At 40.3% G+C, this 26,617-nt stretch overlaps 1 protein-coding gene and 1 pseudogene across 2 annotated transcripts in view; both read left to right on the forward strand.

Annotated features, from left to right (window-relative positions):
• Positions 1-26,617, forward strand: part of CDK15 (cyclin dependent kinase 15) — an 88,244-nt gene that overhangs the window by 10,678 nt on the left and 50,949 nt on the right. For both annotated transcript variants that reach the window (XM_026449259.1, XM_026449266.1), the window contains exons 5-8: positions 6,323-6,417; positions 7,182-7,244; positions 17,411-17,534; positions 19,178-19,298. In XM_026449259.1, the coding sequence (XP_026305044.1) occupies positions 6,323-6,417; positions 7,182-7,244; positions 17,411-17,534; positions 19,178-19,298 (403 nt within the window). The remainder of the gene's footprint in view (positions 1-6,322; positions 6,418-7,181; positions 7,245-17,410; positions 17,535-19,177; positions 19,299-26,617) is intronic.
• On the forward strand, positions 7,349-8,355 carry LOC111545494 (annotated as a pseudogene).

Below are 26,617 nucleotides of genomic sequence, written 5' to 3' on the forward strand. Positions count from 1 at the left end.
ATTTTTTTTTTTTTTTTTTTTTTTTTTTTTTTTTTTTTTTTGTGACTGCATAGTATTTTATAATGCCGGTGTACTGATTTTCTTTATCCAATCCACCATTGCTGGGCACCTAGGTTGAGTCCATGTCTGTGCTATTGTGAATAGTGCTGTGACGAACATACAAGTCTAGGTGTCTTTTTGACAGAACAATTTATTTTCCTTTGGGTATATACCCAGGAATGGAATTGCTGGGTCAAATGGTAATTCTGTTTTGGTTTTTTTGAGGCAAGAGGTGGGACTCGACTCCAGAGGTGGGGCTTGAACACTGAACCAAATTTAGGGCTAGTCAAAACAGGGCCTGGGTGGAGACAGCTTTCCAGAAGACACACCCACCAGTGTGCCATGTCAGTTTACCACTGCCATTGCAACACCTGAAAGTTACCACCCTTTCCCATGGCAACAACCTGACAACCTGGAATTACCACTCTTTTCCTAAAACTTTCTGCATAAACTGCCCCTTAATTTGCATATAATTAAAAGTGGGTATAAATGTAACTGTAGAGCTACCTCTGAGCTGCTACTCTGGGCACACTGCCTATACAGTAGCCTTGCTCTGCAAGGAGCAGTACACCCACTGCTGCTGAACACTGCTGCTTCAATAAAACTTCTGTCTAACACCACAGGCTCACCCTTGAATTCTTTCCTGGGTGAAGCTAAGAACCCTCCCAGGCTAAGCCCCAGGTTTGGGGCTCGCCTGCCCTGCCTCACTTTGAGAAATTTCTAAACTGTTTTCCATAGTAGCTGAACTAATTAACATTCCCACCCACAGTGTGTAAGCATTCCCTTTTCTTCTCAAGTTTACCAACATCCATTAATTTTTTACTTTTAAATAATAGCCTTTTTGACTGGTGTGAGATGGTATCTCATTGAGGTTTTGATTTGCATTTCTCCAATGATTCGTAATGTTGAGCAATTTTTTCATATGTTTGTTGGCCACTTGTGTGTCCAGAAGAAATATTTTAAATAAAATAACATACCATGTTGTATATTCATCAATTCTGATTCTATCATTGATTCTACAGTGCCGGTAATTGCAGTGTTTAAATTAGAAACAGCTCAGCTAAGAATCTTTTAAGATAATTCTCTAGTAGAAAAACATTACAAAGTAATGATTCCCAATCCATATATGAGAAAACTGAGCCAAAAATAGGCTAAGGGTCCTCTCTAAGGTCATACAATGAGGCAGGGGAGGAGGCTGATTAGAATCTCTGAACTGCCAATGACCACAAATAGTCTAGGGTATGCCTGGTTGACAGAAAGTCTGCCATTGAACACAATCAAATCACATCACAAATACAGCAAATCCACTGTGCATAGTTACATCTTTATAAAACAAAACAATGCCAGGATAATGGTATGTGATCAGCATTACAATTCCAAAGATACCAAGACAACTACTTATCTGACACTTGTCTTACTATTTCTCTAACATTTATCTAAAACTATTTCAATTATTTCTTTTCTTGGAATGCATAACTTGACTCATTGACTTGATTTGTGATTCTCAGGTCAGAGGAAATGTAACCACAGGTACTAGAAACACTTTTTAATTCAGTGTCCAATGAGGGTTGGGGAGGACTCCATCCTTGACTCATTGTATGATTCCTCATAAACTCATTACAATTGGCCTGGCTTTCATTAATTCATGAGCACTTATTGAGCACCACAAGCCAGGCCTGTGCTAGTGCTGGAGATGCAAAGACAAGGGCAAGTTCAATTCATGCCCTCAATGAGTTTACAGCCTAAAGACAACTTTGACTACCAGGCCTTCATTACATAGAGCCACATCCTAGGACTTGGAGAATCAGCTTTCTTCTGGAGACTTAAAGATATCCCTATTTACTTTTGTGTCATTTCTTTGAAGAAAAACAAAAATAAGTATACATAGGATACATGAATAATAAAAAACGCTATTTTATGAGACTCAGAATGCTAATTTTAGGATCTTTGCCCTTCTCAGTTGATTTTTGTGTCCGTCAACTGTTTAGTCTGCAGGACAGATATCACATCCTGCTGTGCAGTTTATAAAATGTCCTTAAAATTAGAAGAAAGAAAGACCTTTTCTTCCTGGGTTTAAGACCCACACATCTGAGGCTGTAGGCATTTCAGATCCCTCTGGTGGATGCACCAAAATGATAAACAATACTGTGAGATAAATGCTTTAAACATCATCTGCTCTTTCATCTGAATTCCCTATTCATTATTCAGCAAAATTCAGTTTTCATATAACGATTTCAGTAGTTCTAGGGCACTAGAAAAGCAGTAATAGGCATGGCCATAAAGCATACAATATTTATAATCTAATGAGGGAGACAACTAAAAGAAAGGGGGAATAAAAGCATCTTCAACAGAAACACCCTTTACCAACCAACTAGAGGTATAGAAAGGATATTAGGTAATTAGTGACCACTAATTTAAAGATAAATATTTATTGAGTGCCAGACATTGTTTTAGGCACTGAGTACATAGCAAAAAACAAAAAACAAAAGTGCCCGCTCTCAATGGAGTTTATATTCTCAATTGTGGAGACAGACAATAAGCAAATATTTATATATAATATGTCAGATGGTGGTGACAGGCACTATGGAAAGGAATAAAGCAGGGTCCAGAGAGAGAGGGTAGGATGGGGTAGAGGTGGGATGGTGTGGAGGGCTGCTGAGGTGGGATGGAGTAGATGGCTGCTTTTTCATGTAGAATGGTCAAGGAAGTCCGTACCTGTGTGTATCATTTGAGCGGAGCCTCTGAAGAAAGTGAGGAAGGATGAAGGCAGAGAGGTGAGAAGAGAGGGTTACAGGAAAAGACAATGAGAAGTGTAAGACCCCGGGGTGGAAATGTGTCTGCAAGTGTGTCTAAGGAACAGCTACGAGGCCGATGAGGCTAAAGCCAAGTGAGCAAAGATGGGAGTGTGAGGAGATGACAGGTCACGATGCACACAGCCAACACGGTGGGCAGGAAATCACAAGTCCTTTGAATTTACTCTGCATGAGTTGAGAGGCCGCTGGAGGGTTTGGAACCAGGAAGCACATGCCCTAACTCATTTGAGAAGGATAGCAGTGTCTGGCTGTCCTGTGACTAAGTGGCCATAGGAAGGAAGTGGGGAAGCAGTCAGTTGGGAGGCATTTGCAATAATTCAACCAACATATGATAGTGGCTTGGTCCAGGGTGCTGGCAGAAGATATGGCAAGAAGGGAGGGGTTCTGGACAATCTGGAAGGTAATGCCAATAGATCTGTATGTGATAAAAAGTTAGATGAATGGTTAAAAAGATTTCTGCAAAGAAACTGTGGGTTGTGGGTAAAACTAATAATTCCAATGTAAGTGAACAACAGAGAAATACAAAACAGACACATTTCCTACTTCTACAAAAACTGGAATTATCAAGAAAACGACATGAAGTTTATACCCAGTATTGTTAGCAGGAAGCCTCATCCCAAGTAGGTATTGTTCCTTGACCATTTTAGCAAATGAGAGCATGAGGCCATCATAATGAACAAAACATGCCATCATGATTTATAAAGAAGCATCTGGAGTTTTAGTAATATAGTTAGGTGAGACTAAAATTATATTAAACATAAAATTAAAATATCTTAATAATATTCTTAGCAATTTCAGCTTTACCATATCCTTTTGAAATCTAATTTTGCTATATGCTTCATAACATAGGGGTGGGGGAAAGAGAGAAATGTATGAGATAATTTATAAATAAAAATACACATAAAGTATAAGCATTCTCAACTGATGGTCAGAAAATATGGAAAGTGTTTAAGACCCTAGCAGAAATATACCATAAACAAGATTTTAAGACTGAGAGTAGAGGTTTAATGGGGTTCAAGGTGAAAGGCAGGGGCAAGAAGCTGGCAAGAAGAGGGAAGGGATACCAATTCTAATTTGCCTCTGAAATGCTTTACATTTACCAAGGTTCCACAAATGGTATCTGATTCCATCCTCATATCAACCCTATGAAGTAAGTCAGAAAAGACGATGTCTCTTTTCCTAAGGAATGAATTGAGACTTGGGTTGAGATACTCTCCAGAGCTTACTCAGATAGGAAGTGACAGGGCCAGGATTCATATTAGGGCTTCTGGCTCCACAGACAGTTCTCCTTAAGACACTCAATAAATATGTTTGACAAATTAAGTGCTTACTCTTGGCTGAGTGTGGTACTAGGTGGTGTGGCAGCATCTCAAAAAGGGGGAAAGTCACTCCCTCAATTCCCATGTGGCCTTTAGTCTGAGACTAGGGAGATTAAACAGATGCCTGAGAAGCTGTTCATTACATTTACAAAGCAACACATTTGTAGAAGTGAAATAATAAATTTAGCCCATAAGCACTCTGGGGGCAAAAAGTAAAAATCAGAGCATTAGTCATTACAGCAAATAGGGTTAACAGGTGTGATGGAGCTCCTTCGGTGTAAGTCAGCTTAAACTGACAAGTAAAGAGAGAAATTCACTGGCTCACAGATCTGGTAACTACAGGCTAATAGGGCATAAGAAATACCACCAGGAAGCCGTGTCTCTCATTACCCAACACTGGTTTGCCGTGGCTTCATTTTATTCCCAGGCATGCTGTCACCAGGTGTTGGTAATCTGACCCCAGCAACCCCTAGCTAAATCCTACAAGTTTAGCTCTCACAATAGAAAAGAAAGCACTTCTTTTCTAATGGCACCAGCAAAACAGGGCTCTGCCAAACTTGGGTTTTGTGCCCATCTCAGAACCAATCACTAGGCATAGGGGAATGCCGTGCTCTGATTGGTCAGCCCTGGGTCACATGCCCACTCTTGGGTAGAGGCAGTGTAGGCCCTGCCAGATGAGCATGGTCTGAGGAAGAAGACGGTTGTTTCCCCAGGGGAAAATAGAAGTGCCCCTACTAGAAGGGAGAATGGTTGTCAGGAGGGCAAAATGACAGATTCACTAAAATAGGTTGATGACTGAAGAAAATAATTTTGTTCCTAAATTTAAGGGAGTGTTTCAGTTGTTTGTTTTTAATCTTATGGAATTCTACACTGGGAGGGAGTTGGTGCAGGAGATTCATGATATGCAGGCATAGGCTACAGAATGCTGCTTTGAGTTTTTATCCTTTACTCTTCCTTTCCTTTAAGCTTTGACATGATTTATTCATGCAGGGATGCCCTGAAGTGAGCCTCATCATCTTTTTTTTTGAGATGGAGTCTTGCTCTGTCACCCAGGCCGGAGTGCAGTGGCATAATCTTGGCTTAATGCAACCTCCGCCTCCCAGGTTCAAGCATTCTTTCGCCTCAGCTTCCCGAGTGGCTGGGATTACAGGTGTGCACCACCACGCCCCACCACGCCTGGCTAGTTTTTGTATTTTTAGTAGAGACGGGGTTTCACCATGTTGGCCAGGCTGGTCTCAAACTCCTGACCTCAGGTGATCCACCCATCTCGGCCTCCCCGAGTGCTGGGATCACAGGCGTGAGCCACCATGCCCAGGCCTCATGGTCTCTTTATTGTAGCTTTTCTAGTCTCTGCTTTCCTGAAGCCAGAGGTCTCCCTATCTCTGGAAGCTCAAAGACAGACTTTTAAACCCCTCCCAACCACTTGGCCTTTTGTGATGACTTCTTCCCTTCAAGGCTGCCTTTAGTAACCTATTTTGAAGAGGCAAGAGAAAGCCCTCAGCCTTCTCCACTTTCACCTCCCTGGGCTCCCCAAGTTTGGCTGACTCCTCTTTTCAAGTTCACATTTTCTCCTTTCCACAGAGGTCTGCAACATTACCTTTAAGAAATCGTCTCCAGTCTCTATCATGTTTCAACAGTTCTTTACCCCATGCTCTTATCCCTGTCTCCCACCAATCATATCCACCGGCCTTACTGACCCCTTGTGAGACTTAGAATTTTGGAGACTGGTCATGTGTTGCAAAATCCTGCTTTAAAAGGCAGAACACTCCATTTCCTACTCGTCCAAAGCACTTTATCTCTCCAGGCCTCTCCTCCTGTAGCTCTGAAGCTAGGTTGATGAGATCCCAGAGGGGAGCATTTAGTGATCTGAGTGCTTTGATGAAATTGATTAGGTAAATGGAAACATATTTTTTGCAACTACTGTAGCCTGTAGGAACAATAAGTCATGTAAATGCAATGATCTGCCATTTTTGAAATAATGAAGGTTCTTTGTAATTTTAAATATTCTTTTGCAACAAGAAACTGTTTTCCAGCAGTAAAATAACCAGAATGTTTGATGTGAAATGTTTAAAAAATATATACTGCCTGATATCTTTAGAGCAGCACTTTCATTATCAATGATAGATTTAACATTTTGTTTAATTTTTCTAGCTTCTCTCCTGAAGGGTTTGAAACATGCCAATATTGTGCTTCTGCATGACATAATCCACACCAAAGAGACACTGACATTCGTTTTTGAATACGTGGTGAGTTGTTCGAGCATTTTACAACACATGAGAAAAATAGCCTGGTACTTGTATAATGAATCTGTTAATATTTTATGGCATGATAAAACTTTTATTACACAACGTGGAAAGTATCATGGAAATATTCATTATTGTGATTAGTAGAACCTTATTGTTCCCACATCCATCTTTGGTCCTGCTTCCTTACCCATGACTTTTGCTGTCCTTTTTCCCCTCATCAGCAATAATAAATGAGGATCTTGAGTTTACCTCCTAAATAAAGCTTTTGCACTTATTTTTAATCTAGTTTTAATCACTATCTGAGCAGAATCCAACATTTTTTTCATTGACAATAAAGGTAAAAATCACAAGATATTTAAAAATTGTATGCAAGCTTGCTAAAGAATAACTCATGTTGTATTTTTGGAAGAAAAAATATTTAAATAAGCAGAAAGAATGTATAAGGTATGTGTACTTGACTTGCCTCCAAGGACACTTGGAGAGTGAAAAATTCCTGCATCGTTGTATTCAGTGCCAGTCATTTAAAATGAGCATCTCTGTGCTGAGAAACAGGCTTTGTTCTGAGAGCCATCAGTTAGAAAGACACACTGTGTTTGACCTTAACAGTGGGTTCTCAGAAAACCTGGTTATATTCCTTTTGCACCTTTTTCTTAAAATTCTGTACTTCGTAATACCTTCTGACAGTCAAGTCAATGTTCTGCTTTAGGAAGCTATCCAAGCACCACTGAATTCACTCTCTTCTCTTTCTCTGCTGTTTTATTTAGCACACAGACCTGGCCCAGTATATGTCTCAGCATCCAGGAGGGCTTCATCCTCACAATGTCAGAGTGAGTACGTTAAGGGTCAGGACCCTCTCCTGGCTTGCCCACGGAAGGAGAGTTCTGAAACAGACTGCCTCACAAAGCAAAGTCCTATGATACTAAATAAGAGGATGGACATCACTGATATTCCAGAGAAAAGTTTTCTTTTTTTTTTTTTTAAAAAAAAAGGAAAGAAAGAAAGGAAAAAGAAAAAGAGTTGCTGAGTTGCCCCTTAAGATATGGAGCAATGTTTTCTGAGCAACCTAATGCTGTCAGTCATGGCCACATGCAAATGTGTCTTTAGATGAATAAACGAGTGAAGGAGAATTATACTAAAAAGAAAAAATGGAAGCTAGGCCATCGTAGAATAAATACCTTCTTCCTATCAGATTACTGTGGTCTATGATGAAGTCTGCAATACTTGTTCTAGCAGATCCTATTATATATGTGGCCCTAACTCCCATTTTTCCAGTCATTAGAATAGAAATAATAATAAACTTTTAACTAGCTATAATTCTACATCTGTTATAAATTTTAGAAACCATTTTTATTTCATACTTTTCATTCCCTAAGGTTTTATTGGCATTAATTAATTGATTGGCTCTTAAAATAACCATATGAAATTTGTATATGATGTATTTATTCATTTAACTAATGTTTATATATGTATTCATTTATTCATTCATTTAAGAAATATTTATTGAGTACTTAGTGCTGTAATAAGTTCTGGGGTTTCAATAATGAATAAGTTGTGTTTCTTATTTTCAATGAGCTTAAAGTCCAGTAAGATATATGAACTTAAATAGGTAGTGAGGGCCACCCTTCAAGCGACAGCAACGCAAGATGGCAGCCACCATGGGCTTGGGCAATTTATGAAAACAGAATATATAGCCTTAAAATAGAATGTGGACCTAAATACCCAGAAGCACTCCCCTTTGTAAGATTTGTAACAAAAATTAATATGAATGGAGTTAATAGTTCTAATGGAATGGTGAACCCAAGAGCCATATCAATGCTAGCAAAATGTCAGAATTCATATATCATCAAAGTTATCCTTCAAGAGCTTCAACGCCTAATGGTGTCTAAAGAAAATGTGAAACTCCCTCAGTTACCTGAAGGACAGTGTTACAGCAATTGATCAAAAAGAAAAATCACAGGCCCTTCCCTTTCCCCAACATTTGGTGTAAGCAGTCTTCATTTTCCACAGTAGTAAATTTTCTAAATATATCTTATAGACCTCAAAGTACTGGAAAGGAAGCTCCTATTCAAAGGAAATTTACCTTAAGATACTATAAATGATACTAATTTTTGTACATTTGAAATATATAAGTTACTAGCCTGGCACGGTGGCTCAGGCCTGTAATCCCAGTACTTTGGGAGGCCAGGGTGGGCGGATCATGAGGTCAGGAGTTTGAGACCAGCCTAGCCAACATGGTGAAACCCTGTCTCTACTAAAGATACAAAAAATTAGCCAGGTGTGGTGGCACATGTCTGTAACCCCAGCTATTCAAGAGGGTGAGGCAGGAGAATCGCTTGAGCCCAGGAGGCGGAGGTGCAGTGAGCAAAGATTGCACCACTGCACTCCAGCCTGGGTGACAGGGCAAGACTCCATCTCAAAAAAAAAAAAAAAATGTAAGTTGTGCTATAATAAATAAATAGGTGGTGAGAATCAAAGTGCTAAAGCCTATGGCCGTGGTAACTAGGAATACTGTGGGAACACATAATAAGGGAACCTAACCCAGTCTTGGAAGTAAGGTTTTGGAAAGGAATGTTTGAGGACAAAGGGTTGAGGAGAGTGAAAAAAAAAAAAACAAAAAAATTTAAAATACCAGTGAGCTGTGTGGAGAATGAGATAGGGAGCTAACTAGAGAAACCAAATAGGAATGTTTTGTGGTGTGTTAAGGACCCTGGTAAGGGTGAAGACCATTACATTATCTGCACAATCGTGGGATTTTTTTTTTTTATGGTAATGCTTGGCAATTTGAATAGAGGAGCAGAGAATGTAGACAAGTTGGATTGAGTCAGAGTTGAAGTTCTGCCAGACATACGAAAGGAAGAGACAGGTAGGCAAGAGAGTTGAAGAGATTATCAAGACAGAAGTTAAGGTGTTGGCCAGTGGTATCTAGTCTGAGTCTAATCTGAGGGAAGGAAGTGAAGATAAGCAGCTTGCTGATAGTTATGAAGTGAGTGGAAGGGTTCAAGGACCTGGAGGTGTTGATTAAATAGAACAATGGTTGGAGAAAGAATAACTGTGAGAGAGTGAGATTTTCAGGTTTGAGTAACTCTCACATAGCAGACACTATGCTAAATGCTTCGAACAAAACTAGACATAAAAGTCATGATCCCTGCCCTCAAGGGACTACAGCCAAAAACAAGAGATAAGAAATAGGCACCAATACTATTACAGTACACTTGTGTAGAATGTCAAGAAAGAAATATGATCTAGTACTATAGATGTGCAAGGGCATCAAAGATATCTTCTAGTTTTAAGAAATTTCAGATCTTAGGCCGGGCACAGTGGCTCATGCCTGTAATCTCAGCACTGTGGGAAGCAAGGTGGGTGGATCACGAGGTCGGGAGATCAAGACCATCCTGGCTAACGCAGTGAAACACCGTCTTCTCTACTAAAAAAATACAAAAAAAAAAAAAAAAATAGCCAGGCATGGTGGCAGGCACCTGTAGTCCCAGCTACTCAGGAGGCTGAGGCAGGAGAATGGTGTGAACCCAGGATGTGGAGTTTGCAGTGAGCCGAGATCCCGCCACTGCACTCTAGCATGGGTGACAGAGCGAGACTCTGTCTCAAAAAAAAAAAAAAAAAAAAAAAGAAGTTTCAGATCTTAAACACACTGTCAAGAGTCTGGAATAGGAGAGCATGTTACAGGGAGAGAAAATGTTTTCAGCAAAGTACAGAGTAGGGAAATAGAGGATATGTTCACGGAAGAGGACCCAAAAGTCATGGCTTGTTAGGGTTAGAGGAAACGCAGTGTTTTGCAATCTCCATGTTCCATTAGTGCGTTTTGAAATCAATATGGTGGTGAGCAACCTGCATTTTTAAAAATGAAATAAATAAATGAGAAGAGCATAGAAAATATTAGCATGCATTACATTTTGAAAGAACAAGTATTATTTTCTGCAACTTTTGCTCCAATTGTAACTGTACTTATATTTTTATGTATGGATGTGAATACCAGATACATATATATTTCTTACTGTAGACTGCAGTAAAAAAATCTTTAAAGCACTAGCCTGGTCTAACTTCCTTATTTTGCAGAAGAGAAATCCAAGATCTGAGAGGACAAACATTTTGCCTGAGGTTACAGAACCAACTTATGCCATTGCTAAAAGTGATTCTTAGTTAAAATTCTTTCCCACTAGTGCCATACTGCATTTCTAGTTCTGTTGACCTGAAATACAGAATATATTAGTGAAACAGCATACACAAGTCTGGGGAAATAGATTGGGTAGGTGGCTGAGAGCCTCATTTTCTAAGAAATGTGGACCTTGGGCGGGGTATGGTGGCTCATACCTATAATCTCAGCACTGTGGGAGGCCAAGTCAGGAAGATCACTTGTGCCCAAGAGTTCAGGACTAGCATGGGCAACATAGCAAGACCTCATCTCTACAAAAAATTTAAAAATCAGCTGAGCATGGTGGCATACACCTGCAGTCCCAGCCTCCTGGGAGGCTAGGTGGGTGGATCATTTGAGCCCAGGAGTTTGATTGAGGCTGAGGTGAGCCATTATCACAAAACTACACTCCAGCTTTAGTGACAGAGGAAGACCCTGTCCCTAAAAAAGAAAGAAATGTGAATTTTATTCCTTGGAGAGTACAGTCATTAGTCATTAAATTTGAGTTGAGAGAAAATAATATGATCAGAAGAAATTTATATCACTGTGGTCTGTAGGATGTATGAAAGGAAAGAAGAGACTGGAGTCAGGGATTCCATTTAAGAATTTTTTGTTTGTTTGTTTTGAGACAGAGTCTAGTTTTGTTACCCAGGCTAGAGTGCAGTGGCGCAGTCATGGCTCACCTCAGCCTCAAACTCCCAGCCTCAAATGATCTTCCCACCTCCGCCTCCCAAAGTGCTGGAATTACAGGTGTGAGCCAAAGAATTTATTGATGTGGCCTGGCCAAATGCTTCTCAAACTTCAGTGAGCAGACAAGTGACCGGAGACCTGACTCAGCAAGTCTGGGGTTAAACCTGAACCTCTGCATTCTAACATGAGCCAAGCTGATGGTGCTGGTCAAGAGCCAAGCACTGAGCAAGGATCTAGTTAGCAATTAGTAATCAAGTACAACATTATGGTAGTGACATTATGGTAGCAATTAGTAATCAAGTACAACATTATGGTAGTGAGAATGGAGAGGAATGTGAAAATCAGTAACAAAGAAGAGTTCACCTCTTGGTAATGTGAGCATGAGGAGGGAAAGGATGGGGCCAAACATAACTAGTTTTGAGTTTGACTGATGAGGAGAATTGTAGCTCTATTAACAGAAATAGGAGAAGAAGTTGGTTTGGAGAGAAAGAGGAGGAGTCCTGTTTCAGACATGTTGAGGTCCCAGGTGAGACAAGATCTCCAAAAGGAAATGAGCAGTAGGCAATCTAAAAGGAAATCTGTGCTCAGAAGCGAGCTGTGAGCTGGACGTGTAGATCTCAGGGTCTTCAGCACATAGAGTTTAGAAGACAAGGAATAGGCAACCAGAAGAGCAAATACACAAAGAGAAGAGGACTGATGATGAGACTTTTGCCTTTTGGGATGAGAAGAAGAACAGGAAATTAAGGAACGAAGGGAAGCAGCTTATAGGAATGCAGAGCATCTGGAAAAAAACACACACTGTCAGGGAAGTTAAGGGAAGAAGCAATTTCAAGAAGGAGGGTATGGTGGACAGTATTGCAAGCATCGGAAATACAGCTAAAAGTCATACTCTTGACTGCATTGACCTTGTGGATTTGTGAGGGACACACTAATAAATAAAGGAATTTATTGTGGGTATATGGAGGCACAAAGGAAGAGGTTATCCAAATCAAAGCAGGTGGGAGTAAGGATGAGTTCTCCAAAGTGGAGGCATCAGTGAATGTGGGAAGGGGCACAGAGCATCCATGCCCATCCCAGGCAATACTCCTCCAGAAGCCTCCATGAGAGTTCAGCTATCCAGAAGGTCTCTGTACTCTAATCTTTCTGGGTTTTGCAGAGGCTTCATTGTGTAGGCATGATTTATTAAACTATTGGCCACTGGTGATCAACTTAACCTTCAGCCCCTCTCCCCTCCCTAATCAGGTCTTGGTCTTTCCAGTGACCAGTCCCTATCCTAAAGCTACCCAAGGGTCTGCCAGCTATCAGTCAATTCTACAAAAAGACATCACTTTGGAGATTCTAAGGATTTTAGGAGTTGGCTGCCAGGAATCTAGTTGAAGATCAGACATATATTTCACAACATTACAGTCGTGCTATTTTATATCAGGAGCCATTAAATGGTTTTAAACAAAGAGGTGATAAATTCAGATTTTCTTTTTATAAAGCTTACACTGATGACAGTGTGGTGAATAGACTGGAATGAGGGCAATACATTTTTTTTGAAATGTTATATTCCCCTGACCCTACTTTCTCCTTGTTTTCTTCTACCTCTCTCCATCTACTCATTTCCTGAATGCTGGTGTCTATTAAGGTTCCAGCCTTGACAGTGAGGCTAATCAGAACCACAGTGGTACAGATGTGAGATGATGGTAGGAGAAAGTGGGCAGATATGAGACCAATTACTTAGCCAGAACTGATGGGAAAAACAAGAGTCAGCGATATCTTTTTCTGGATTTGAGTATTAAGATGGATAATGGTGCCATTCACTGTGATAGAGAATCAGAAAGAAAAATTTACTTTGGAGAGATACTGTGAATTGTGTTTTAGATATGCTAAGTTTGAGGTGATTGTGGGATTTACAGGCGAACTCCAGACTATGTGGGCCTAAAGTAGAAAGGCAATCTGAATTGGAGATAAAGATTTTGAAATCATCAGAATACAGTTGTCCATTAGAGCACTGTCAATGGGTAAGATAGCTAAGGGAGCATGTGTAGAATGAAAACAGAAGATCAAAGATGGAACCCTAAGAATATCAATATGTTATTATTTATTTTTTAAAAAAAATTTTATTTTAATTAATTAATTTATTTTTTAGATGGGAGTCTCTGTTGCCCAGGCTGGAGTGCAGTGGCGCAATCTCAGCTCACTGCAACCTCCGCTTCCTGGGTTCAAGCAAGCCTCCTGCCTCAGCCTCTCGAGTAGCTGGGTCTACAGGCACGCCCCACCTCGCCCGACTAATTTTTGTATTTTTAGTAGAGGCGGGGTTTCACCATGTTTGACAGGCTGGTCTTGAACTTCTGACCTTAAGTGAGCCACCTGCCTTGGCCTTCCAAAGTCCTGGGATTGCAGGTATGAGCCACTGTGCCTGGCCTATTTTTATTTTTTATAGAGATGAGGTCTTGCTGTGTTGCCCAGGCTGGCCTCGAACTCCTGGACTCAAGCACTCCTCCTGCCTTGGCCTCCCAAAGTTCTGGGATTACACGTGTGAGTCCCTGCGCCTGGCCAGAATATCAATATATTAGATATCAGTAGAAGTAGAATCTATAAAAAGAACAGCCAGAGGGGTAGAAAAAAAATTGGGAGATTGTGGAACCAAAAGAAGAGAGCAGCGCCTCAGGAAGGAAGGCTTGGTCTATGATGCCAAATCTTGCAAAGATAAGGAATGAGAGGTATCCATTGGATTTCATAGGAAAAGTTATAGGAAACCATGGTAAAAAACACTGTGAATGACACAATCATTGCAAAAGCATTTTTATAGGGGGATGAATTTTGTATTTCAGAGGACAAACAGTTCCATACAATGGCAAGATCTAGTGTGTGACCACCCGAGTTAGTGTCTGAAGTGGACTGGAGAAGCAGATCATTGGAGCTGAGGTTGGCTGGAGCTGAGGTTGGCTAGAGCTGTTCTCATGGGCACTAATGTCATAGAGGCAACAGCTGTGATCCAAGTGCCCACATCTTCAGTGAATGACAGAGAGTGACTGAGAGTTCAGTGAATGACCGCTAAAAGAAGAGTAATGGAAGATGTCACTGGATGGCATTAAAATCCGAGGGACAGGGGTTTTTACTTCAAAGTAGAGCAGTAATGGTTTTGAAGTGGTAGTGGGGAAAAGGGAGGCAGCTTATGACACTTGTCAGTGGTCAAAGGTATGAGGAAATTATAGAAAAACTAATATCCACTTGAGAATACTATAGGGAAGCAGTGAGCTCAAGGTCTCATTTAAGGAAAGGAGCCAGAAGGAAATTCACCAGAGGTTAGCTTTTAGGTAGTTTTTAAAGCAGGACTGAGGAATGGAGAGTAAACAGTGAAAAGGTTTGGGAGAGAGAGGAGCAATAGATACGAGGCTAAACAGGAAGCACAGAGCAGAATGGAGATGAGCATGTTGGGAGGAAAAGGAATAGTCGGAGGCTTATATTTTGAGTTGTGACCAAGGAAGGCAGGGTGGGAATGCTAGTGAGGTTATCTTGTTTCGTATTTCTAGTAGAATGAGTCCCAGGGATTCCAGGCGGATGGAAGGACTCAGGCTTCCCTACAAGGAGTTGGCTAACGGATCTCATTGGTTTTTGAGTAACTCCTGGCCCAGATGGCACTAGTTCAATGGAATTATTTTGTTCCCCCAAACCTTATTGAGTTGGAAACAGGTCTAACCCCTGGGATTTGGGAAGGCTTTCTGGAAAGAGTCACCCGCAGTCTGGCTGATGTTGAACTGTGCAGACGCCATCATATTTCGTTATGTTAGGATGCAGTAACTGGTGAAGCTTCTGCAGTGTTGAAGGAAGAATCCAGGTTGGGAGGGATGAAAGGGTGAGTGGGTCGTGAGGTTTGTCAGCACAAAAGTTTTGAGAAATGTGGTTATAAAATGCCATACCTTAATGCTGCAGTGCTTTACCACTTACAAATGCCTGTAGACGTATCTGGCAGAGAGGAAAGGGGTTGAATGGCAAGAAGGTGGAAAGTGACTGTGGCTAATTAGTGAGAACAGTCTACATTTGGGACATAAAAGGCATTTCAAGCTGACCTACTAAGAAGTTCTGTCTCTGACTCAGCCAGCTGGCTCCCTCCTTCCCTCTCATGTTTTCATTTTCTGTCTTTTCTCTAGTTTCTCAGGATGGTATAGTGGAGTCAGACAAGTCTGAATTTGAGTCTTGGCTCTGACTCTTCCTAGACATGTTTTTAAAGTTACATTGAGCCCCATTTTTCTCTGTAAACTGAGGATAAGCATGCTATTCCAAAGGCTGTATCCTTCACTGGTCACCAACTTCCTGTCTTCTATCTACCTGTCTTCATCTTCCTCTTTCCCTAGTCCTGCATATTGAAAAACTTTTTTTTTTTTTGAGATGGAGTCTTGCTCTGCCACCCAGGCTGGAGTGCAGTGGCGCAATCCTGGCTCACTGCAACCTCTGCCTTCCAGGTTCAAGCAATTCTCCTGCCTCAGCTTCCTGAGTAGCTGGGATTATAAGCAGATGCCACCACACCCAGCTAATTTTTGTATTTTTAGTAGAGATGGAGTTTCACCACATTGGCCAGGCTGGTCTCGAACTCCTGACCTCAGGTGATCTGCTCGCTTCGGCCTCCCAAAGTGCTGGGATTACAGGCATGAGCCACTGGGCCAGTCTGAAAAACATATTTTTAAGCACATACTATGGTATCTTCTTGTCTTTTACCTGGAATTTAAGCTGGTTCTTTGTATTGTCTTTTCCATGAACACATTTATATTTATAACCAATCAGAAGGTTTAAATGTCAGTGTAGGAATTTTGTGCTGTGGAAGCTTCGTGGCTTGGTGAATGGTAAAATGAATAGTGTGTGTATATTTGAAGCACCAGGAAGACAAAATGCTGGGAAGATTCATGGAATCAGTAAACATTTGACTAGGAGTCAGAAGAAATTTTTTAAATTCTTAAATGGTTTATGAACCTGATGTGGTAGCTACATGAAACCTGCACAGCTGCAGGTGTGCTACGGCAGGTAAACTCCCCATGCTCCTGCTTCCATTGGACCATTTGGCTCCAATGTCTCCAGGTCATTGTTAGGTCAGTAGTGGTCCTAGCATCTCTGAAGGTCCTAGTTTTCTAAGATGCTGTTGAAAAAGAGGATTAATCCACATAACTCTGCATCTGCCATTTTGCCCATGTCCCAGGAATGCTAGGCCCAGCCCTTCCTTTCTGAACTGCCAGAACATGTTCTCAGTTGACATAGGTCTTTATAAATACTGATGTTGGTGTTTGAATTCTCAATTGCCAATGGCACTGGAAAATAGCAAAAGATACTTGGAATACTAAGCTTTCTTTTTATCCCGTAAGTTTCCATAATGGTGGGAACCTAGTAATGGCTTTGGTTTCGGTGCCTCATAACCACATGAAATACTTTTAAATTGGGGCTTAGCATGTGTTTTTCCCTTTTATTTCTCCACCACTACCATTTACCCTTTCTCCCTTCTTCCCCCTACAATTTATTCCTTATTCTTTTTTGATTTCCTTTTTTGAGGGGGAGTCTAACTTCTTTTGGTCTCTCTTCCCTTTTCATCGTACTATGTATTTCCCTTGTTTTCAACTTTGAATTTAAGACTTTAAAAATAGGTTTAAGAAGATAAAGATTTCTTTATTTTCTAATACCATCTAAAGATATATTTTTTAGTGTGGTCTCCTTGTGTTGTGTTTTTAAAAGGGTTTCATATCAGAGAGCCTGGAAAACTTAAGCAGTTGTAAACTTTAGAATATCATTTCCAGGTCAACTTTGATCTTATATGCCAAGTTCATCGGTGGGGAAAAAAATTAAATCTTTCACATCTAAATCAATAACTAGTGTTCCAAAGGAAACTTCAAAGTTTCACTTTAGATTTTTAAAGAAGGGTAATTCCTTCAGTATCAAAGAAATGAGATGTCAGGAAAAGCCAGATTCCCTTTGTTTAGGACACAGTCTAGTTACTTGACTTTCCTTGTCCTTTTTCTTCCCCCTCTGAATGTAAAATTCTTCTTCTTCTTCTTCTTCTTTTTTTTTTTTTGGCTCTCAAGAGACACTTTTACTATATTCTTTGAGATGACTGTTTTTGATTTAGAGGCAAAATCAGCACGTGGTGGCTCAAATCTCCTTATGGATAGTGTTTCTTCCTTCCAGCTTTTCATGTTTCAACTTTTGCGGGGCCTGGCATACATCCACCACCAACATGTTCTTCACAGGGACCTGAAACCTCAGAACTTACTCATCAGTCACCTGGGAGAACTCAAACTGGCTGATTTTGGTAAGTCGCCCCTTGGGTCTCATTCTGGGCTGTGAACAATGACGCTTTTGTGTGCACTTGTTTAAGCATCGACTGGGCCTGGCCTTTGAAAACTGGAGGCCTGAGAACATGATGCTTTGTGAGGATATCAAACTACCATAAAGGAAGTGTGAGGCATGAAACAGGGAGGGATTGGTAGCTTTCTAGGATTCCACCAGGTCCCAGTTTAGTCAGATGGCCAAAAGCTGGGCACCCCTACTGCCTCATTGCCAGTTTTGATATAGAGACATTGGTAGAGTAAATGGTACTTAGTAAGTTTTCCTGAATCTAAGTGAATATACAAATTATATTTGAATAGATCGAGATTATCCCAAGATGATAAAGAGGCTAACCCCAGATTGCAGCATGGACTCCTGTCAGGATGGAGACTCCAGGACACTTGTTCCTGCTCTCCTACCTTCTTTATATAGGTGTGAGATGCAAAGTTTTGTTCCCATTAAAGTGAAGCAGATTTCCTCTAAGTATCACTGTATCTTTCCATTTTAGCATTTATCACAGTTTATAGTTGTATTCACACACACAAATACATGCATACACACAAATATATGCACATGTGTGCACACACCCACACGCACAAATATATATAGATTTGCGTGATGATTTTGTCTCAACTTGACTGTAAGCATAATGAGGGCACCCTGGGTATGTTTTTGCTTATCATTTTATCCCTCGTGCCTGGTACCATAGTAGGTGCTTAATAAATACTTGTTGAAAAACTGGCTCTATGTGAGCTAAGGAACCAGTCTTCTCTGTTTGGCAGATGCCAAATGGTGATACTATCACTGCAGTATTTATTCTGAGATGGCAGCTTTTATCCTGACATGTAAGCATTTAACAGATATTTGTTTATCAATTCTCCACAATAGCAAACTCATCTATTGAAGTTTTTTTTTGCAATTCTGTGAGATAAACAGCTGACTGACAGAAAGACTCATTTTGCAGAACAGCACTTAGAAATTCATCTAAGGTCCTACCAAACTAATTAATTTGGATGATTTATCTACTAAACTGGGCTTTCCTGGAGTGCCAAAACGGAAAGTGGCCATGTTAGTCATAAACTGAGCTCAGTTTCTGTTACAGAGACCCAAAATTACAGAGGTATAACACGCTAGAAACTTAACTTTCTCTTGCAACACAGTCCTGAACTAAGCGGGCAGAGCATATATGGTGGCCCCATGCTGTCTTCACCCAGGCTGCTTCTGTCACGTGGCTCCACCATCCCCCATTGCATGTTTCAAGATGGCTGCCACCTCCTGCTCATCACAGCCTGGAGGAAGGAGAAAAGGGAAACAGAACCCTTAACCCCTCCACTAAGGCACGATCTGGAAGTTCACATATCACCTCTTTCATATAATATAGGCAAGAACTTAAGTCACCTGACCACACTCAGCTGCCAAGAAGGCCACATCTAGCTGAAAAGCAGGCCAAAATTTGAGAAATTCACTTAAAGAAGTGATAGACAAGAGTCAAAATAGTGATTAGTTCTACTAAAAGCACCTAAATTTGTGTGTTATTTTTTTTAATGGTGTTTACCTCGGTCCAGTGCATCAAGGTGCAAGCCAAGGTCCAGAACAATGGGTTTTATGCTTTTCCCTTTTGGACAGGTCTTGCTCGGGCCAAGTCCATTCCCAGCCAGACATACTCTTCAGAAGTCGTGACCCTCTGGTACCGACCCCCCGATGCTTTGCTGGGAGCCACTGAATATTCCTCTGAGCTGGACATATGGTAAGAGTGGTGCCAAGAAAATGGAGAAAGTGTGAGTCATCCTACTCACGAGGGTTGCTTTATCATCCACATTATATTTTAATAATAGTTCTAATAATGGCAATCACTAATATACATATATATTTTTGAGATGGAGTCTCACTCTGTTGCCCAGGCTGGAGTGCAGTGGTGTGATCTCGGCTCACTGCAACCTCCGCCTCCCGAATTCAAACGATTCTCCTGCCTCAGCCTCCTGAGTAGCTCTACTAAAAAAATTCTAATATTTATATACAGAAACATAAAGTACTTTCAGAGATACATCTCATTTGATTCTTCCAATTATTCTACAACCTTTTACTGTTGAACTGAGACCCACAGAGTTCTTGCCAAGGCATCTTCTGAATCGAACACTCTTTCTTTTTATTTTATTTTACTTTTTGAGGTTGGGGTCTCACTAGATTGTCCAGGCTGGTCTTGAGCTCCCATACTGAAGCAGTCCTCCCACTTCAACCTCTTGAGTAGCTGGGACTATAGGGTTACACCACAGCACTCTGGCAATCTCATGCTCTTTCTTTCATGCCTTTCCTCCTAGCTCCTCTCTTTAATCCTTTGCCTTGTCTCCTCCTTGACACCTTATCCTCAGAGAAACAAACATACATCCCCAAACCACAGACACACAGATGTGCACACACGTGCATGTGCATGCACACACATCTGCATGAACATACTTACACATACCCAAACATAGTTCAGAGCCTGGTTTAGGGGGGGAAAAAAAAAAGACCGAGCTTCAAGACACCCGATTTTCATGCCAGTTCGATTTCTAATCAATTAACTCTGGATTCTGTTATCTTGAAAAAGTCATGTATCCTCTCTGTGTCTATGTTTCTCCATTTTAAAAAACGAAGGTAATAAACTCTCCCCATCTGAGTTAAATGGAGCTATAGTACAAGTATAAGAACCAAATAGGTGACTGGGCATGCGGCTTAGGCCTGTAATCACAGCACTTTGGGAGACCAAGACTGGAGGATCAATCGCTTCAGCCCAGTTGTTTAAGACCAGCCTGGATAGCACAGTGAGATGCCGTCTCTACATTTTTATTTTAAATTAGTCAGGTGTGATGGCTAATTAAACACTTCAGGAGGGCTGAAGTAGGAGGATCTCCTGAGCCTGAGAAATTGAGGCTGCAGTGAGTCTTGATGGTACCCCTGCAATCCAGCCTGGGTTACAGAGTGAGACTCCGTCTAAAAGAAAGAAAGAGAGAACGAGAGAGAGAGAGAGGGAGAGAGGGAAAGAGGAGAGGGAGAGGGGAGAGGGGGAGAAGGGAAGAAGGGGGAGAGGTGGGGGACGGAGGGAAGGAGGAAGGAAGGAAGGAAGGAAGGAAGGAAGGGAGGAAGGAATCCAGATAGGTGCTCTCAAGTAAAGCCACAGAGTTGGGGAGGCTCTAAGGTTAATGGGGTGCAATAGTGAGCTCTCAGACACTCATCATCCTAGAATGGCAGTGTTATTTTTTCTGGATCATATTCCTGGAGACCTCCCAGTCATCTGGGGGCCACTGTTAGACATGTGATGACTTTACAGACACAGCCAACTCTCCAAAGGTAATGAAATATATGAATCTCTTTCAGTACCATGGAAGAAAGGGTTTATATAAAAACACAAAGCCCTATTTTCAAAAATCCATAATTGATTTTAAAAAATTAAATCGTGTCCTAAAAGACTAAGCTAAGCTTTTAGATCTCCCAAAGAATTAAGAAAGGTTGCAGACATTTTTCTCCAGTGTAAGTCATTGATTTCTGATATCCGGCACAATTTCTAGAAATATCATGTGCTAGTCAAAACCTTCCTGAAACTGTCAGCTCACACTGCTCAGCACTGTCACTTCAAAGGACTCCGGCAGGCTCTGGCTGACTCAGCTCTTAATGATAGCTTCCTGATTATGTTTCACAGACATAGTGAAACTTCTACCCATCAATTTTAAACTATATTTTATTATGGAATATTTAAAACATTCAAAAGTGTATATAACATATATGTAGATCAGTGATTCTCAACCAGGGAGCAATTTTGCTCTGCAGGGGACATTTGGCAATGCCTGAAAACATTTTTTGTTTTCACAGCTGGGGGTAGGGGGGTGGGGGTAGCACTGGCATCTAGTGGGTAGAGACCAGGGATGCTGCTAAACATCCTACAGTGCAGAGGACAGGCCCCTGCAACAAAGATTTATCCAACCCAAAACGTCTGTAGTGTCAAGATTAAGAAAGCTGATGTAGATTAAGAAGTTTAATTTACTTTTAGAGACAGGGTCTCCCTTGGTTGCCCAGGCTGGAGTACAGAGGTGAGGTTGTCTCACAGCAGCCTCCAATTCCTGGGCTCAAGTGATCTTCCTGCCTCAGCCTCCTGAGTAGCTGGGAATACAGGTGTGTGCCACCACACCTGGCTAATTAAAAAAATGTAGAGAGAGAGAGTCTCATTTTGTTGCCCATGCTGGTCTCAAACTCCTGGCTTCAAGAGATCCTCCTGCCTTGCTTCCCAAAGTGCTGGAATTACAGGTATAAGCCACCACGCCCAACCAATTCAGAAGCTTAATAACATGAGCTCCATAACCTGCTACCCAGTGTAACAACTAGAACATAATCCGTACTGTCCTATCAACTGTGTCCCTTTCCCTTAACCTGCCCCTCCACTAGAAGGCCTTTACCTGATTTTTTTTTCCTTTTCTTTGGTCAGTATTCTCTTACATCTTTTTAAAATAATCCTTTTGCATTTTAGAGGTATTCTAAAGAATTTTTTTGTTTTACTTGATTTTGAGGTTTTATAAAAATGATGTTATATTGCTTTTAGTCTTCTGTGACTTGGTTTTGTTTCATTCAATATGTTACATGTTTCTAAGATTCATCCATGTTGATCTGTTTCGCTATACTTTATTTTCTGTTAGTGAATATTTCAGATATATATATATTTTTTGTGTGTATGTGTGAGATAGAGTCTTGCTCTGTTGCAGTGGCTTGATCTCGGCTCACTGCAACCTTCGCCTCCTGGGTTCAAGCAATTGTCGTCTCTCAGCCTTGCGAGTAGCTGGGATTGCAGGTGTGCCCCACCATGCCCAGATCATTTTTGTATTTTTAGTAGAGATGGTGTTTCACCATGTTGGCCAGGTTGGTCATGAACTCCTGACCGCAGGTGATCCACCTGCCTTGGCCTCCCAAAGTGTTGGGGTTACAGGTGTGAGCCACCGCACCCGGCCTATGTTGCCTTTTTGAACAAAGTTCTGAATTATAATATTACTGACCTTATCACTCTTTTCTTTTATGGGTAGCTCTTTTTGCTTCGTGTTTAAAAATTCCTTCCTTCCCTGAGGTCAGAATGATTTTGTCCAATACATCATCATTATTATTATTATTATTATTATTATTATTATTATTATTTTGAGATGGAGTCTTACTCTGTAGCCCAGGCTGGAGTGCAGGGGCGCCATCCGGTCTCACTGCAACCTCCGCCTCCTGGGTTCAAGCAATCCCCCCACCTCAGCCTCCCGAGTAGCTAGGATTACAGGCATGCACCACCATGCCTGACTAATTTTTTTGTACTTTTAGTAGGGACCAGGTTTCACCGTGTTGGCCAGGCTGGTCTGGAACTCCTGACCTCAAGTGATCCCCCTACCTTGGCCTCCCAAAGTGCTGCGATTACAGGTGTGAGCCACCACCCCTAGCCTGTCCAATACATTCTTTTAAAGATTGTAAAGTTTCTTCTTTCACTTTAAATCTTTAATACATTGAAATTGACTTGTATTTGCTAAACAGTTGTTTCACACTAGTTTCTTCAGTGATGTGCCATGCCAAATCTCCTTTATATCAAGTTTTCATAAATACATAGGTCTGTTTCTGTGCTCTCTGTTCTGCCAATTTGTCTGTTTTTGTACCAGTGCCACACTGTTAATGTCTATAGCTTTGCAATAATACTTGGTATCTTGTAGGCCAAGTCTCCCAGCCTATTTCATCTTCTTCAAGAGTGTTTTGGCTATATTTCTCTTCTGATTTTTCATATAAATTTTAGATTTAATGTTTCAAGTTTCATGAAAAATGCTCCTGGGATTTTCATTGGAATTGCATGGTAATTATAGAACAATTTGTAGATAATTTACTTCTTTATAAAACAGTATTGTCCTCCAATTTTTTAACATGGCATATTGCTTCACCTGTTTAAGTTATTTTTAAATGACTTTTAATAAAGTTTTATAACCTTCTCTTGAAGGTCTGACATATCTGAAACAAAGGTTCTTGTAAGTCTATTTCATTGTTTATTGTTTCTTTTTGTTCTTACATATGGTATCTTTTTTCCTATGTATGTTCATTTGTTTTGGACAGTGATATGCTGATTTGCCTTGGAATTTTATTTGTGAGAGTTCTTTGATGACTTGAATGAAGTGCGTTCCCTCAGAGAGGATTTGCATTTAATGATGCCAGATATAGCATATATTTTAAATGAAATGTATTATTATATTTTACATAAATGTTGGTCTACTACCCAGACCCTGATTTCTTAATAACGTTTTCTGTTAAAAAGAACTTGGATTCTTTGAATAAATGACTGATTCTAAAGCTGGGGCAGAGAATGTACAAGATGAGCCTGGAGCATCTTGTTGGGCCAGAAAATTTCCTTACAAAGTAATAAAAAAATGATAGGAATATGTCAAAAGGACATGGGAAGCAACTTGAAGAGGCTTCTGCTGGTTAAATCTGGGACAATTTGAGCATCAAAGTAAATAATGAGAGTAATGGATTATAATCTGTTGAATAAAATAAGATAGCTAGCTTCCTGGCTAGTTAGATAAGAAGGGAAGCTCACCGGATGCAGTGGCTCACACCTGTAATCCCAGCACTTTGGGAGGCCAAGGTGGTGGATTACTTGAGGCCAGGAGTTCAAGACCACTCTGGCCAACATGGTGAAACACAGTCTCTACTAAAAATACAAAAAATTAGCTGGGCCTGGTGGTGCACGCCTGCAATCCCAGCTTCTCAGGAGACTGCAGTGAGCTGAGATCACGCCAGTGTACTACAGCCTGCCTGGGCAACAGAGTGATAGCCTAAGCTTCTCCTGACAGAATAATGTCAACTAATAACTGGATTGAAAATGACAGTTAGAAAATCACTATTTTATAACCAGTATAGTAGTATTTGGTAGAAACAAGAATAATTAATGCTAAAGTAGAGGGGGAAAGTTTGATGAGGAATAAGATATTTACATAGTCTCAAAGTACCTTTCACAAATTACTTGTTAATCACAAAGGGAAAAAATGGTAACTTTACAGTAGAGAAATTTGGCAGACAATATCTTGCCCAAGTGATTAAAGTTAATATAATGAATAATGGGACTGACTATATAATATCATTTATGTGGTATTTCTGTTGGGGGGAAGCATAATCTGAATCTAATCATGAGGATACATCAGATAAACCTAGTTTAAGGAACATTCTGCAAAGTAACTGGCCTGTACTTATTAGAAGTGTTAAGATTTTAAAAGATAAAGACTGAGGAACTGTTCCAGATTAAAGGAGACTCCAGAAACATGCCAACTAAATGTAATGCATGGTCCTAGGTTGGATCTTGGGGCAGATAGTGCTCTAAAGAATACTGTAGGAACAATAGGTGAAATTTATTCTAATTTATTCTAAACAATTAGAAATTTATTCTAATTGTTTAGAAACAATAGGGACTGTGGATTAGATAGGGGTATTGGATGAATGTTAAATTTCCTGATTTTGATTAATTGTACTGTTGTTATGTAAGAGGATACTTTGATTCTCAGAAAATACCAACATAATTATTTAGGGATGAAGAGTCATGATATCTACAATTTACCCCCTAACGCTTCAGAAAAGATATAGACAGATATATAGATAGATAGATAAAATAATGAAACAAAAGTGACAAAATATTGGCAATGACTGAACTTGTTTGGAGGATATAAGAGAGTTCTTTATACTGCTGCAACTTTTCTATAAGTTTGAAATTATTTCAAGGTTAAAAGTTGCCTCCAAATTGCGAAATCCTGTTTCATCACAGATAGTGTGAGACGCACTAGCCTAACATGTGATCAGAATTTGTAATTTCATAACACACAGAATGTGTGTTTGAGAAGAATGTGTGTGTCCGCCCAATTGTTGAGTGCTATTTTTTGTTTGTTTGTTTGTTTTGTTTTGTTTTGTTTTTGAGACAGAGTCTCACTCTGTCTCCAAGGCTGGAATGCAGTGGCTCTATCTCGGCTCTCTGCAACCTCCACTTCCCGGGTTCAAGCGATTCTCCTGCCTTAACCTCCCGAGTAGCTGAGATTACAGGCGCACACCATCACGCCCAGCTAATTTTGTATTTTTAGTAGAGATGAGGTTTTGCCATGTTGGCCAGGCTGGTCTCGAACATTAGACGTCAGGTGATCCACCTGCATTGGCCTCCCAAAGTGCTGGGATTATAGGCGTGAGCCACCGTTTTTACATATGTTCAAAAATTCAAGATTGCCGTTTGTGTTATCCAAATCTTCTTTATATTATTTTCGTCTTTTTAACCTACCAATGAAAGATGTGTTGAAATCATTCACTATATTGTTGATTTGTCAGAATTCTATCCACTTTTGCTTTATATGCTTTGAAGTTATTTTCATTAAGTGCGAGTAAATTTAAGACTGCTCATTATTCCTTTGTGCACTTTAGTTACCACTTTCAGAATAATTTTCCTTTCTCCTGAAATACATCTTTTAGAGTTTTTTGTGTGTGTATGTAGGCCTGCTGGTGGCAAATTCTGTTTTTGTTTTCAGAAGATAAACTCTAATTATTGAAAGATAGTTGTGTTGGGGATGTGATTCTAGATTGACAGTTGTTTCTCTCAGAACTTTGAAGATGTCATCATTCCTCTTCTTTGTCTTCCTTTGTTGCTGTCGAGGAGTTTGCTTTTAGCCTTATTACTTTCCTTTTGCAAGTGATCTCATTTTCTCTGGATGTTTTAAAGACTTTATTCTTTGCCTTTGTAATTAGGCAGATTTCTCTAGGAGGTGTCTAGTGTGGATTTCTTTTTTACTTACCCTGCTTGGTATATCTTGTGCTTCTTCCATTTATGAATTCATGTCTTTCATCAGCCATTTTCTTTTTGAATATTGACTCTATTCTATTCTCTGTCTGTAGAGCTCCAATGAAAGACTATTAGATCATATTCTTCTGTTATCCATTTCTATTCTCTCCTTCATATTTTCCATTTCCTTAACTTTCTGTGATGCATTCTGGGTAATTTCTTCAGCTCATCTACCAGTTCTTTAAGTCTCTCTTAAACCATGTATTATGTTGGTGCAA

The sequence above is a fragment of the Piliocolobus tephrosceles genome, chromosome 11, assembly GCF_002776525.5.
Source record: "Piliocolobus tephrosceles isolate RC106 chromosome 11, ASM277652v3, whole genome shotgun sequence".
In the NCBI taxonomy this organism is placed as follows: Eukaryota; Metazoa; Chordata; class Mammalia; order Primates; family Cercopithecidae; genus Piliocolobus; species Piliocolobus tephrosceles.